General features: G+C 34.6%; 1 protein-coding gene across 3 annotated transcripts in view; it reads right to left on the bottom strand.

The window, feature by feature from the left end:
- Positions 1-666: 666 nt before the first annotated feature.
- Positions 667-16,549, bottom strand: part of EXOC5 (exocyst complex component 5) — a 64,463-nt gene continuing 48,580 nt past the window's right edge. For 2 of the 3 annotated variants that reach the window (XM_011961874.1, XM_011961873.1), the window contains 5 exons: positions 16,346-16,466; positions 15,037-15,123; positions 6,931-7,039; positions 6,544-6,759; positions 687-5,688 (listed from right to left, as the gene is read on the bottom strand). In XM_011961874.1, the coding sequence (XP_011817264.1) occupies positions 5,500-5,688; positions 6,544-6,759; positions 6,931-7,039; positions 15,037-15,123; positions 16,346-16,466 (722 nt within the window). In that variant the 3' untranslated portion in view covers positions 687-5,499. Of the gene's footprint in view, positions 5,689-6,543; positions 6,760-6,930; positions 7,040-15,036; positions 15,124-16,345; positions 16,467-16,549 lie in introns of all 3 variants that reach the window. The other variant, XM_011961871.1, reaches the window with a different exon arrangement.

Here is a 16,549-nt window from a genome sequence, read left to right on the forward strand (position 1 = left end):
AAAGCTAAGGGTTATTTTTCTAAAAACAGGGACTTACTATGTTGCCCAGGGTGGTCTTGAACTCCTAGGTTCAAGTGTTCTTCCCACCTCAGCCTCCCAAGTAGCTGGGAAGCTGCAGACTTGATAAAAGTGCTACAATAAAAGGCCAGTTGAAAGGAACCAGTTACGGTATAAAGATTAAAATGATAGGCAGGCAAAGAGGGATGGCCTCACTTAAAGGCACCTGCCAACTTAAGATTACAGGGGCATCAGGAAGACTTCTCACCTCTCAAAGTTTAATCTCAAAACTCTGGAAGTCCACCATTGGAGACTAATTCCTTTGTTAGTTCTGTCCAACCATCACTTAGTTTATTAACACAAAGATAACTGGAAAGGATACGACACTTTCTTCATTTAAGATTCCCAGTGGTGAAAACAAAGAAAGTCACTCATCTGAGCTATAAATGAAACTTAACTTTCTTATTCCAGGTTCCTACTTCCTTTCTTAACCCTCCATATTTCCTCCTATTAAGTCACTAGGCACTTATGATTCTACGTTTTACTGACCTTTCACTGATTATAAAGTAATTTAAGTGATTTCTGAAAGTAAACTTAATTCCAGTTTCAGACTTTTAAATTAAAAGTGGCTCAGTTGGATACTGTCTCTTAAACACAGTAATATAAATATTAGTATCTTGGCTAAAATGAATTATTGACAATTTTAATACATGTTGCACAGTACATATTAATATAGAAAAATACATGTTATCAGCAGCATAATGTTGACCATGTTCTAATCCATTCCACCTGCTCAAATATTAGTGCAAATAATTATATATTTGTAATGCATCACTGCTGTCTAGCAAAATCTACGCCTTCTGAATAAATGACTTTCCTCTGAGGTTGACTGCTATTTGAAGTACGATGTGATATATTCCTATTTAAACTGGCTTTGTATGGTGAGGCAGACTGCGACCTTCTAAACCACTTAGAAAATGGGCGAGTGTGTTTAATTACTCATCTTCCCCCCAAAAGTAGATATTTAAACACAAAACAAAGGTTAATGGTATCTATCAAATAATAATGATAAAACACATTGCGCCTAGTTCAAAAATAGGAATTTTGTTAAGCCCACGGGCAGCCTAACTGCTCTAATTTGGCAATTAAAATCTCTATTCTCTAAATGTCAGGTTTCTGTCCCCTATACATTTGAACAGTTGTTTCTTCCCTAAATTTGTAAAGAGAAATGATTGATCGGTGGTAGAAATAAAAGGTAAGAGTTATAACAGCTTTTAAAACCCTCAACATGCAATTCTGATTACATGAAAATGACTATCTACTGTTAATACACTAAATATTTTGCCTTACACTTTCACTTCAGCATTAGTCATTTAAAAACTACCAATGTATTAAATAGTTAACACAATTGGCAAGCCTATGACATTTAAAATAGTTTTTGAATGTAAAAACACTGATTTCTTCATATCTTCCAAGGTAGAGTTGTCATTTACTTCTATGTCACAAAATATAGTACAAAATATTTGGTCTCTTTCTATTGTGAAAATTATCAAGCTGGAAAAGTATATAAAATAATACCAATAAAGATTTGTGATAGACATATTTCTATTAGGTACAAACTTAACAGTAAAGTTTCATGACCACTTATAAAATTAAAAAAAATCAAATTTAGAAAGTATGACCACACATTGAACATATTAAGAAAAGCACAACAGTAAATTAGATACTGACCCTGTATGCCAGCTCTGTAATACAGATGCTACAATAAGACTCATATTGGAAGAAACGATTAAGCAAAACTAATGAACCTACCAAACTAAAGGATCTATTTAATGTTATGTAAGGAGAACAGCATATAGAACCTAAAAGTGAGTGAGAAAAGATTTAGGTTTCAATCTGCGCATTTTACTAGCTGTAGACCTTCACCGGTCTACTTACCTTTCTATGCATTAGGATTTTCATCTGTCAAATGGAAATAATAGTACCCAAATCCTAGAGTTGCTCTAGAATCAAATAGTATATGCAAAGGACTTATTAGCACAGTGTGTGAGACTTAAATCAATACATGTAACTATAATTATCTTTATTATGCAGTAAAATTTTTAAAATTGCTAACTTTTAACTTTATGTAGAATTATTCAGTCTGACAATATGAACTGATCTTTTCTTCTAAAGTACATAATAATGTATTACAGGATAGGTCAGAGAGAAATAGTACAGAAACTGAATGCAGTTAAACTAATTGAATGAAAGCACAAAATGCTTTGTATGTAAAATTCAGCAATATATGGGTAATATGCAGAATATTTTTGCATTAAAAAACGTTAATCTCCCAGATGTTAGCTTTGTTAGTCATCAATGATTTATGTACCAACTTAACTGCTGTCTCTCAAACACAGTTCACGCATGCCTTAGCCACTACCTTGAGAACTTGACCACTTTAAGGGGTTTTGTGGCATTTCAAAAATCAACATCTCTTTATCCAGATCCTTGTAAATATTTACCATCATAGGTAAGAAAAACGCATTTTAGGGAAGCAGTGAATTCTCCACTTGGAATCAATCTACTGATTGATAATTAAATTATTTCCCTGTGAACCAGAAGGCTAGTACTTAGAAAGCAAAATACTTAGAAGTGAAAGAGGGGGAAGAAAAGAATGATCTACAATGTAATATAAATTAACCTAATTTAAATTAGATTTTAATTTAACTTATTTTGACAGTTCTTTTTAAAATAAGGAAGATTCTAAGGACTTGCAACTATGGCAATCCTCAAAATGGGACTAAATATTGTCTTGGAATGGTCAGGTGGTCATCTGTCTAAAGATCCATCCAGCTACTATTTAATAATTCTTCATAAGGACACTTCATCTACTCTGGTTGACTGTCATTTTCAACATCATAATTTATATAAGGTAGGCTTCCTTTATTAAACCCATATTCTGTATTTCAGATATTTTTCAATTTTAGAAAAACAATATGCAGTGTGTTAGAGCATATTTTCAACTTCATTCAATGCATTATGTAAATATTGCATATTAGCTCATGTGGTATTGTGTAATACTACAAAGATTGCATTTATGTAAATGTTGGTTAAAGTTACCAATTATACAAAGCTCCATTCTCTACCTAAAATTTTACCATGTGCAAATGAAAAACATTTTACTTATTGATCATCTCTTCTGAGCCATACACTTTGGGCAAAATTTTGTGATGGCTATAAATATGAAAACACTTAAAAAATCAGAATACAAAGAATGCATATTGCTTCACATGACACATTTTTTTTTTCCCCCTTAGAGAAAGACCATCTGTTTAGGATAAATTTCTAGTCTTATTTATATAGTCTGTATTTTTTGCTAAAAAAGAAAGTGAGAAGACCTATGCTGTGAAAAATTTTTTAAATCTTAAATTTTTAAATAAAAAATCATTTATAAAATTCAGGATGGATAGCTCTAAAATATAAAAAGAGTGAAATAAAAAAAAAACAACTGCAGGGAATTTGTTTATTGAGCATTAATGTTAACACTTCTAAATTAAGTATTCACTTATGAATTTTGTCACTGTCCTATCAATGGACATAATAGAAAATATTGCACAGAACTCAAGCATGAAAATAATTAACAAAATAACTAAGCAACAAGTGTATGCTTTACATTTTAAAAATTAATCCAAACAAAATAATTTGAAGCACTTCTCTGATTTGGAAGTCTTAAAATGTTATCTCATGTTTTATTTGAGATTTTTTTTCGTTTTTTCTTTTTTACAAATTGACACTGTACAAAGAGCTTAAATGGCCAGTAAAACTACTGCCTTAAAATTGTTGGCTTTAAGTAACAGAGGTAAAATTTGAATTCACATCAGAGCTTTCTAAAATGGCAATAGTACAAGCATATGACTTTCTCTAGTATCCAAAACCTGTTCTGGCTTTTCCTTGGCTAGAAAACAAGACAGCCTTCTAAAGCTGTCATATGTGTCCTAAAATTCTTTGAAAAAAGTTGGTATACTTCATTCCCTTGCTTACCTTGGTAACACTGGACTAAACAGAAAATGAAGAAAATCCAGTCAATAGTAACTTAAACAGTACTAAGTTAGCTCTGGACTTAGAAGGTTTGGTAAAGTTGATGACATTCAGATTAAGGTTCTCAGAAGAAAAGCAGTTTTCCAAAAACAGGCTTAAAAGCCTGTATTAAAGAAAAAATGCCAAGAGTGAGTAATACTTAAGTTTATCTGTTCCTAGAAGACTATGAACAACACGATGGGAGCTGAAATATTACATATAATTTAGAATGCATTCTCCCAGAGCAAGTTTACAAGGTTTATAGAATAGCAATGGCCTTTCTAAATTTTCACTTGATGTTCAAAATTTTGTAAGTGATTTAATACATCATCAAATTAAGTCAATTCCATTAACTATATCCAAGTAGGAATAACTTCAGAAATGCTTTGAAAAAGGACAATGACAGACCTATAGACATGAAAAGCAACCACTCTTTGCAAAGCTCATCTCCAAATCTATCAATTCTCAATTCCTCTTAAAATAAAAGACTAACCACATATTCAGCCGTTCCATCTTACTCAAGTTTAGCATTACGACAGAAAATCTTAAAGGGCTGCATTGTTGCTAAACACTATCAATATTTCTTATATGCACCATTTAGACTATACCTCACTTTTTTTACTTCCCTTATAATATTAAAATAATGAATAAATATGGTCCGTTAGTTAAGGTCCTCCACCTTAAGTGAAATATAAAATAAGGTAGTTTTATCAATTTCTTACTAGAATTGGCTTAAAATCTATTTACCAAATAAGAAATAGTAAACTTTTAAGTTTTACCCAGAAAGCAGTATTCTGATCCACTCCTAATGTCTACATAAAATATTTCATCATTTTAGTTCAGTTTATGACATTTTTTGGACTAGTACTAATGTTGTCCCTCAGAAAAACATCCAACCAACCACAGAAAGTAAACTTAATTGTTAACCTTCTGAAAGAGGCAAAAAAATTATTTACGAAAACCTAAAATAACCTGATTAACAATTGATGCTGAAAAGGTCATTAAAAACTGAGGAATAATAAATGTAGTTTTCCTGTATTTTGCCTATTATTAATGGGAAACAGAATGGCAAAATTTCTAAATGGAGTATGTTAAAAGTACAAGAACCAAAAACACTGGTAACATTTCCTTTGCCTTCTGACAGCAACATTTTCTAGGATGAAAACAGTGACATGTAGTTTTAAAGAATCTGAAACTTCTACATTCAAGAATGGAATTAAAATTCAACATACGGGGAAAAAAGCAAAATATAGTTAGTGGTATCCAAACTTTAAATAAAACCTCAAAGGTAAGTATGGCTGCTGTTTTGTTCCAGTCACTGTTTCACAAAATGTTGGCTGTGTCATAAGGTATCTCCTGTGCTTTCTATCAACCGAGGCCTGCTGAAGTACAAGAAATTCCTCTGTAAAGGAATTGACATTGAATTCCTTTGTAAATTCAACCTCAGCTGAAGTGTCGAGCAAGGCGGGCAGATCTATAATCAGCACGAAGTTGTACGAAGGAGTGAAGTATATTCTTGTCCAGATTAGCAAGTTGTTCTCCTGAGCAGACTTGCTTTAAATTATCTGGGGCAACTACCAGAAGATTGCAAAGAGCATGCAGAGTATCAAAAAGATGTAATACCATTGGAATCTGAATTGAGAGAAGAAAAAAAGTAACATTGAAACAAAACAGTTTCCAGTTTTACAATTAGCTTGTAACTTCTTACATACTGTCACGTGGGACTTACTAGTGTGGGTGGAGTTCAACATATTAGAATTTTCTAAAGATCACAAAGCATTAAAACTTAAAGATTTCGTAGTTAAATAAACTTACTATAATATTTCAAAAAGATTCATATGTCAATTCTCTTCAATATAACAATCACATATACTTCAGTGGACTAAAACTAGTTATTAATATATAGTATTTTTCATAATTTAAATGTTACAGAAAAATTCAGAGGGACATAAAATGAAGACAACATTATTTTCCTAATGTGTGACATATACAGCATTAGTCATGGATGTCAATAAGTCCAAGACTGTGGAACTGAAAATACACCGTGAAGCAAAAATGTGTTTAATATTAAATATGTGGGCCAGGTGTGGTGGCTCATTCCTGTAAACCCAGCACTTTGGGAGGCTGAGGCAGCAGATCACTTGAGCCCAGGAGAGACCAGCCTGGGCAACATTGTGAAACCCTGTCTCTGGAAAATAAAATAAAATTTAAAATTTAAAATTAAAAGAAAATGACTAGAACAACACTGTTTCAGGTAGAATGTGTCAATCTAAAAAAAAAAAAAAAAAATAAAATGACTAGAACAACACTGTTTCAGGTAGAATGTGTCAATCTAAAAAAAAAAAAAAAAGAATGTGTTAATCTATCTCATACAATATCAACAAAAGTTATAAACCTTTCACTAATTATAAGTAAATAGTGATTTTTAATGATATGACTTATGTTCCTGGGCCTATTTGCAAGTTTGATGTTTTTGTGTATACATACCTTGAAGTCTTTGGCACACTTCCTATATTCAGCTACATCACAAATTGCCAACATGCCACCCATACAACTGTAGGAATATTGTTGAAGATGCTCATAGATAAGTCGATGAAAACGTACTCCAAGTTCCATCAAAACTGTATCCACATTCTTCCCATCCATGGAATTTTTAATCTTCTCCACTTGTTTTCTTACGTAAGCACAGACTTTTACACAGGCCTATAAAAGTTTTTCTACACTCATTACACAGAAATGTATACCGGCTTAGCTAAAGAGGAAATACACAGTTTCTCATTAATCTGTAAGTATAAAAGAAAAAATCTAGGGCACAGTAGGATACACCAATGAAAATGTTAGCAAAGTATTAACAAATTGAATCATTTTACTCACATTAGTATACTGAATCAAAACATTGTTTTCATCTTCTGGCTTAAAATCTGTTTTCTTTTGTTCTGCAGCCAAAATATGCTTCATCTGTCCAATCATACAATTTAATGTCCTAGAGAATTGAGAACACAACATTCTTTAACCCATCTAACTTATTCTGTTTATATTTAATTATATTATTTATGCTAAATTAAATCAGTTATTTAATATCCTATCACCATAAAATTCTTTCATTATTGGTAAACTTTAGATATTAGAAAAAGTCAGCTCTAGGTCTTAATATGAAAGAGCTCTTGGTTTTATTATCTTTCTGCTCAAAACAGAGGGCAAAAATTCTTTGTGCAATAATTCAAGATTCAAAGATCTCAGAAGCCTGTCACTAATTTAATTCCTTAACAGCTAAGGATCTTCAAAGGCAAAAACCATATACAAGTTAACTATCCCTTTCTCAAAATTCTTGGGACCAGAAGTGTTTTGGATTTTGAAATTTTTCAGATTTTGGAATATTTGTATATACATAATAAGATACCTTGTGGATGGGACCCATTCTAAACACAAAATTCATCTATGTTTCATATATATCTTATACATGTAGACTGAGAGTAACTTTATAAAATATTTTAGTAGTTTTATATATGAAACATTTATGTTCACTGAGCCATCAGAAAGCAAAGATGTCACTATCTCAGACACCCATGTGGACAATCCATGGCTGTCTGGCATCACCACCATTCCTGACTCTGAATTTATATGCTACCAGTAAGCAATCATTTTCTTATACTTATTCATACATAAGTACTTAACAGTAAAAAAGATGACATGCCATTCAGAGAAAAAATAAGTTTAAGGTAACCAAACAGCACAGTAACATCACCACAATACCTGTATTGCCTATTAAACAACAACAAACAAGGTAGCAGGTTTTCAGTCTCCACCTACGATGCTGTGCTTTCATGAAAAGGTACTCTATCCTACATTTTATTTTTTTAGGTGACAAGAAACATCAGAAGCAGTTGAGAGACCAGAAAGCAGGACCTCTTTGGACGAGGAGATATTCTGCTGGATGGCTTCTTAAAAGTTTCCTCTGGAGTTATCTGCCTCATTAATAATGGTTTTTGTCTAGAAGTCTCTATTTGATTTTGTAAACTGATACGACTTCGTGTTCTTTTATGAATGTACACTGCTGTACTTTTTTTATAAGTCCATTGCACATTTTCACCATGTAATCTACAGGCATTTTTTTCTGCAGTGTTAGCAACATTACTTTGTCACTATTCACAATCACCTTGATTTAGAACCATTTTGGCTATTTCACTACCAGTCCATGAATGAGCAACTGGAGTCTCACTGATGTTAAAAATTATTCGATATTCACTTCATCCAACTTACTGACAGACTCTAAATGTATTATTTTTTGTATATGTAAGAAGTCAGACATCACTTTTTTCTCACTTGAAATATGGAAATCTTCAAAGTCACTACTTTGTTCATCCTCTTCACTGAACATAGCTCAAGGCCAGAGGTTGTGCCAGGCATGCATCACTGTCTTTAGTCACTGTGTTCCAAGCACTGGCAACAGCATATACAGCATTTTTCAAGCTCAACTCATTTTGAAAACCTTCCATACTCCTACCTCTGTTCACCGTTGCTAGCATGCTGTTCAAGAAAGTGTTCTGAGAGGCCGAAGTGGGAGGATAACTTGAGGGCGGGAGTTCGAGACAAGACTGGCCAACATGGTGAAACCCTGTCTCTACTAAAAATACAAAAATTAGCCAGGTGTGGTGGTGGGTGCCTGTAGTACCAGCTACTCAGGAGGCTGAGGCAGAAGAATTGCTTGACCCAGGAAGATGAAGTTGCAGTGACCTGAGATGGCGTCGCTGCACCACTCCAGCCTGGACAAGACTCTGTCTCCAAAAAAAAAAAAGACGGTGTTCTGAGACAGGGTCTCGCTCCATCACCCAGGATAAATGCAGTGTGATGATTGCTCACTGCAGCCTGGACATACCAGGCTCAAGTGATCCACCCAACTCAGCCTCCTGAGTAGTTGGAACTACAGGCACATGCCAGAACACCTGTCTAATTCTTAAATTTTTGGGGGGTAGAGACAGGGTCTTACTATGTTGCCTTAGGCTGGTCTCAAACTTCTGGGCTCAAGTGATCCTCCTGCCTCAGCCTTCCAAAGTGTTGGAATTATAGGCTTGAGCCACCATGCCCACCCAAGAAAGTGTTTCTGTATTTACTCTTCATTGATCTAAAGATACCTTGGTCAGAAGACTGAATAAAGTCACATTTGGGAAAAAGTATGACACGAACAGTTGTCAAGGAATAACAAAATCTTGTAGTCGTTATCCAGCCCAGCTTTTCTGCAGTATGTGCAAGCCACTAGTACAAAACGTTTGTAAAACCAATCAGAAAAGACACCCTTGGTTATCCATGCCTTTCTGTTAGCATAACAGTGGACCCAACAAGAAATTCATTCCTTGGAAACAATGAAGATGCAAGCTTTAGCCTATTACAGCAAGCTTACACTTATACATGCCTGCTGTATTAGCACACCCCAGCACAGTTACTCTGCCCTTGGCATCCTCAATTTCTGTAAAAGCCATTTTATCACCTGTATTGTCAGTGTCTTCCTGGGGCAGTAATGCCAAAAGAGTAGTGTTTCATCAACATTATAGGCTTATTCTCACACCAGATTTTCATCAGCAATAACCTTGGCAAACTCATTAAGGAATTTCTCTGCTGCTTCATGACCAGTAGATGCTTTCTCACAACAAACCTTTAAAAACATAACGCCGTGTCTGTTCTTAACTTTTGGCAAACAGCCTATTGAATAGCCATGATTCCCTTCAATTTTCAATTCATCGTGATAGATCTTTGTTTGTTTCATGATCACCATACCATTAAGTGGCAATGTATTCATTGCAATGCTGACAGATCCACTCTTTCAATACATAATCAAGATCTTCACTTTTAGCTTTATGTAGTGATTTTATATTTTTCATTAATTTCCATTCATCACTTTCAGCACAGAGTTTCTCCTTCTGTTTCTTCAGGTAATATATGGTGGTCATTCCAATACCATACTCTTCTGTAATACATTTCACACTTACACCACCATCCTGTTTGTCCAACAGCTTTGATAAACGTAAGTGCTGCTAGGTATGGTGACTCACACCTGTAATCCCAGCACCTTGTGAGGCTGAAGTGGGAGGATCACTTGAGCCCAGGAGTTCAAAAACTCTATCTCTACATTAAAAAAAAAAAAAAAAAATGGCTGGGTATGGTGGTGTGCATCTGTGATCTGAGCTACTCAAGAGGCTGAGGTGGGAGGACTGTGTGAACCCAGGAGTTCAAAGTTGCAGTGAGCTATGATTACACCGTTGCACACCAGCCTGGGTGACAGAGTAAGACCATGGTCTCTAAACAAAGTATTTTTATTTTTATTTATTTATTTATTTATTCATTTTTTGAGACGGAGTTCTGCTCTTGTTGCCCAGTCTGGAGTGCAGTGGCGTGATCTTGGTTCACTGCAACCTCTGACTGCTGGGTTCAAGCAATTCTCCTGCCTAAGCCTCTTGAGTAGCTGGGATTACAGGTACCTGCCACCATGCCTGACCAATTTTTGTATTTTTAGTAGAGATAGGGTTTCACCATGTTGGCCAGGCTGGTCTCGAACTCCTGATCTCAGGTGATCCACCCACCTCAGCCTCCCAAAGTGCTAGGATTACAGGAGTGAGCCACTGCATCTGGCCACAAAAAAAATTTTTTTAAAAGATAAACAGGCTGAGTGCAGTAGTTCACGCCTGTAATCCCAGCACTTTGGGAGGCTGAGGCAGGTGGGTCATTTAAGGCCAGGAGTTCGAGACCAGCCTGGCCAACATGGCAAAACGCTGTCTCCACTAAAAATACAAAAAATTAGCTGGGCACGGTGGCGTGCACCTGTAGTCCCAGCTACTCGGGAGGCTGAGGCAGGAGAATTGCTTGCACCCAGGAGTCAGGGGTTGAAGAGAGCCAAGATCACGCCACTGCACTCCAGCCTGGGCAACAGAGAGGGACTCCACCTCAAAAAACAAAAACAAACAAAAGGATAAACTTCCTCTTTTTCTTATCATTGTTAACCACAGTGGTATCTGTAGGCCTTTTTGAGATTTCACATCTTTATACCATAGAGCACAGAATAAGGAGAAAAAAAAAGCACACACACAGTGAGTAATACACACAGGTCTTGCCTGCATGGGGGGCATTGTGAGCAACCTACCATTGGCATGTCCAGCCTACACACATGCCATTTTATTATTCTTTGTAGGCATGCTTATTGTGGGGGCAGGGGATTCGGACATGCACAGAAAATATTTATCACAGCTGAAGAGGGTTGGGAGGGTCTTTTTTCCCTTGGGGGTACTCAAATAAACCATGTGCTATGCATCTGTATTTTGACTGTGCCCTGTCACGAGATCAGGTGTAAAATTTTCCACTTGTAGAGTAATGTCAGCACTTAAAAAGTTTCAAGTTTCAAATTCTGAAGCATTTTTATTTTGAATTTTTGGATTAGGGATGCTGAATGTGTACAGAATGCTTCCAGTGGAGATAGGGAACTTACGAAGAATTGACAAGGTTGGGAAAAACAGGTAGGAGCAACGCTGAGTCACACTGTGTAAGGACAATCAGAAGGATGGATAAGAGGTACTAAAGACTCAACTGAGAAATGAAAGCATGGATTTGCAGTGGTACCAATAACGTACATGTTATGTGATATTTTCCAACAGCGAGGAGCCAACCAGTTATGGGAATAAAAGAGACTGCACCTGTCAGAGGTTAGGGTCTGTAAGACAGTTGTGTTTGAAAGAAATGTACTTTAGGGTATTTCAAGAAAGTAATTCAAAAGATGGACCAAGTGATATAAGCACAATAACTAAAGAAATAAAGCTAGGAAAAGGATAATCGATTGGCATAAGATGAAGAGATTAAGAGACAGAGGTCCTGCTGAAGTCAGAAAAATCCCAGGACCGGATGGTCTTACTAGTGAATTCTACCCAACATTAAAAGAAGAATTGGCTGGGCGCGGTGGCTCACACCTGTAAGCCCAGCACTTTGGGAGGCTGAGGCGGGTGGATTGCCTGAGGTCAGGAGTTCAAGACCAGTCTGGCCAACACGGTAAAACTCTGTCTCTATTAAAAATAGAAAAAACTAGCTGGGTATGGTGGTGTGCGCCTGTAATTCCAGCTGTTCAGGAGGGTGAGGCAAGGGGAATTGCTTGAACCAGGGAGGTGGAGGTTGCAGTGAGCCAAGATTGTGCCACTGGTCTCCAGCCTGGAAAGACGGAGACATCATCTCCAAAAAAAAAAAAAAAAGAAGAAGAAGAAGAATTAACACCAATTGTTCTCAAACTTTTTCAAACAATGGAAGAACTTGTAACACTTTCAAACTCATTTTACAAAGACAGCATTACAGTGATACCAAAGCCAGAGAAGGACAAAACAGGTAAGAAAATTACGGGCCAATATCCCTGATGAATACAGATGTAAAAAAAAAAAAACACTAGCAAACTAATTCAATAGCATACTAAAAGGATCATACCCCATAATCAAACAGAATTTATCCCTGAGATTCAAGGATAGTTCAACATATGCAGATCTATAAATGTGACAGACCACATTAACAGAATGAAGGATAAAAATCGTATGATTGATAATGTGAAAAAAAAAAACACTTCTGGTAAAATTCAACACTCTTTCATGACAAAGACTTGCAAACAAATTAGGTATAGAAGGAATATACCTAAAGATAATAAAGATCATATATGACAAGCCCACAACTAATATCAAACTCCATAGTGAAAAGCTCAAAGCTTTTCCTCTAACATCAGGAACAAGAAGGATGTCCACTCTCACTACTTCTTTTCAACACAGTAGTGGATATCCTAGCCAGAACACTTAGGCAAGAAAAAGAAATAAAAGACATCTAAATTGGAAAGAAAGAAGCAAAACTGTCTCTTTGCAGATGATATGGTCTTAGAGAAAACTCTAAATTTTAGACTCCATCAAAAAATAGAATAAAAGAATTCAGTAAAGTTGCAAGATAAATCATCACACAAAAATCAGTTGTTTTTAAACATTATCAGCAAACTATCCAAAAAAGAAAGAAAAAAAAATCCCACTTACAATAGCATGAAAAAGAATAAAATATTTAGGAATTAACCAAGAAGTAAAAGACTTATACACTGAAAAAACTTTAGAACATTTCCAAAAGAAACAAGTAAATGGAAACATATCTCGCGTTTAGGGCTTGAAATAATATTGTTAACACGTCCACACTACCCAAAGCAATTTAGAGTCAATGCATTCCCAATCAAAATTCCAATGGCATTTTTCACAGAAATAGAAAAAAAAAAAAAAACACTAAAATTCTTATGGAACCAGAAAAAAATCCTGAATAGCCAAAGCAATTTTGAGAAAGAACAAAACTGGAAGCATCGTACTTCTTGGTTAGAAAATATATTATACAGCTACAGTAATTAATGCAGTATGGTACCGTCATAAAAATAGATATACAGCCCAATGGAACAGGATACAGAGCCCAGAAATAAATCCATCCATTTATGGTCAACTGCTCTTTAACAAGGGTGCCAAGAACACACAATAGGGAAAGGATAGTCTCCTCAATAAATGGTGCTGGAAAACTGGTATCTACACACAGGAAAATGAAATGACACCTTTATCTTAGTCTACACCAAAAAAAAAATCAACTCAAAATGAATTACATTTAATACAAGACCCACAACTATAAAACTAGTAGAAGAAAACACAAGAAAAAAGTTTCTTGACGTTGGTGTTGGCAATGACCTTTTGGATATGGCCTCAAAAGCAGAGGCAACAGAAACAAAGACAAATGAGATTGCATCAAACTAAAGAGTTTCTGTATAGCAAAGAAAACAATTAACAGCCTATGAAATGGAAGGAAATATTTGTAAACCATACATCTCAGAGGGGTTTAACACTCCAAATATAGGAACTCAACTGAACAGCAAAAAAATAAATGATCCAACGATTAAAGGCAAAGAACCTGAATAAAAATTTTTGAAAGAAGACATACAGATGGCTAACAGGTATATGAAAAGGTGCTCAACATCACTAGTCATCAGGAAAATGCAATCAATTATCACTTTACACCAGTTAGGATGGTTCTTTTCAAAAAGGCAATAGATAACAAGCATTATCAAGAGTGTAGATAAAAGAGAACATTTGTACACTGTTGATGGGGATGTAAATTGGTAGCCATTATGGAAAAGTACAGAAATTCCTCAAAAACTTAAAAACAGAGCTACTATATGATCCAACAACCCCACTTCTGATTATCCAGGCATACCTTGTTTTATTCTGCTTTGTTTGATTGTGTTTCACAGATACTGTGGTTTGTTTTGTTTGTTTTTTTACAAGTTGCAGGCTTGTGGCAACGTAAGTCTATCAGTGCCATTTTTCCAATAGCATGGACTCACTTTGTGTTTCTGTGTCACATTTTGGTAATTCTTACAATATTTAAAACATTTTCATTACTGCTAAATCTGTTATGGTGATCTGTGATCAGTGATCTTTGATGTTACTATTTTAATTGTTTTGGGGTACCACAAACCATACCCTAAGACAGTGAACCTAATTGACAAATATAGTGTGTGTTCTGATTACTCTAGTTAATGGCTATTTCTCTGTCTCTCTGCCTCTCTTTGGGCCTCCCTATTCCTTGAAACACAGTAACATTGAAATTAGGACAATTAATAATCCTACAATGGCCTCTAAGTGTTCAACTGAAAAACGTCACATACTTCTCACTTTAAATCAAAAGCTAGAAATGATTAAGCTTAGTGAGGAAGGTATGTTAAATGCCAAGATAGGCCAAAGTAAAAAACTCCAGGATCCAGTAAAAACAACATTCTAATAAGGATGAAGCCAATATATAAAAAAAAGTTTCTTTTTTTTTTTTTATCAAATGTTGTAGCAATATGGTGGAATTAAGATAAATATTTTTCTTCTCTACAAAGTATTTGCATGCTGCTATAATATGGTGTTTTTATAATTTAAAAAAATGCAAGAGACAAAACCAACAACTTGCCTGTCAATGCCAGTATCCAATTTCATCTCCATTTGTTCAATTATTTCTTTTTTCTTCTGAAGGCATTCAGATAACTTAGGAGAAGAGCTATTGTATATTTAAAAAGGAAAAAGAGTCATATTAATAATCTGAGATTTTCTAAAAGTTTTTCTTACACCGATGTGTATTACATTGTATACATTTATAAATACATCTGTATACATGCATTAATATTGTTAACAAATTCAAGAAGCATATAAGAAGCAAAGTAATTATTTAGCATTCACTATGCCCAATTCATTATAATAGACTAAGGAAGAGGACCACTTAAATTTGTTATTTTGATCCCTGAGGAGATATCTCTCAAGAATATAAATGTGACTTTAAAATTGTGGAATTATTTGGTTTTCTTTATAAACAAATATCTACTGTAATACCAACAAAAGTTATAGACTAGCATCACCAGAGTTTTAAGAATACAGTAAATCATACTCTAAAATTTGGAGGGTAACAGCCAATCCAGTTGTATTTTTAAAAACCTGACAATCATATTTGCCTTCTGAATGCTATCAGAATGTCAAAATTCAAAATATTAAGAAACAGGCAACCCTAATAATTGTGTGAATTCTCTGCTATGTGGTATAACTGATCTTGAAAAGTAAATTTCCTTTCAGAGTATGATTCAGGGATTACAAGTGACTGTTATCTTTGAGTGTGTTTCTGGACTAGTCTTGGCATATCAATGTTTATAACAAAAAGTCAAAAAATTTTATATGAATATTTTTCCTCTTACATAATAGTGCTAAAGAGAATTTTGTAAAGCATGTTCACATATACACCATCTTATTTGATTCTCAAATGTTTTATAAGTTCATATAAATTGATATGAAGCTATAAACCAAACTTTACTTAATGCCTCATTAAAATCTGTCCTATTAATCTTATAAAATTTTTTGTATGTCTTTATAACAAGTGGGTACATGGACTTTGTCTATCAGATCTTTTAAAAGATGTCAAATTTGCTGAGTTTCACTAAGCTGGAGGTCCTCTTTCACATGAGATTTCAGTTTTAGGTTTGTGACAGATTAAATCTTTTGAAATACACCAAAATTAATAATATAGTGGAAAGAGAAAACAGAAATGCAAGAAGAAACAATATTTAATGTTTTATTTCCTAAGAACTTTTATATTTTTATTTCATTCCACTTGTCCAGTCTGACATTTTTGTGAACATGTACTTTTTAAATTTAATGAAAATATATGTAGAATATTATGCAGAATGCTATAACAGTCACTGAAATATCAATGAAAATCAGATAATCTGACTAACCTTATTAGTGGCATAAGGTGATCATTAAACTGTTTGTCAAAAAGATGAAAAATAGTATTGGCCTGTTGCACAACATCCAAAAAATAAAGATTTGCATTCCTAGAATCTGAAGAGGGAATTCCTAAAACCAGAAAGCATATATATGTTAGAATCATCCTTGAAGAAATTCATCTTGGCAACAGAGAAAAAGAATGTGGTTTTTTA

The sequence above is a fragment of the Colobus angolensis genome, unplaced genomic scaffold (assembly GCF_000951035.1).
Source record: "Colobus angolensis palliatus isolate OR3802 unplaced genomic scaffold, Cang.pa_1.0 Scaffold57, whole genome shotgun sequence".
In the NCBI taxonomy this organism is placed as follows: Eukaryota; Metazoa; Chordata; class Mammalia; order Primates; family Cercopithecidae; genus Colobus; species Colobus angolensis.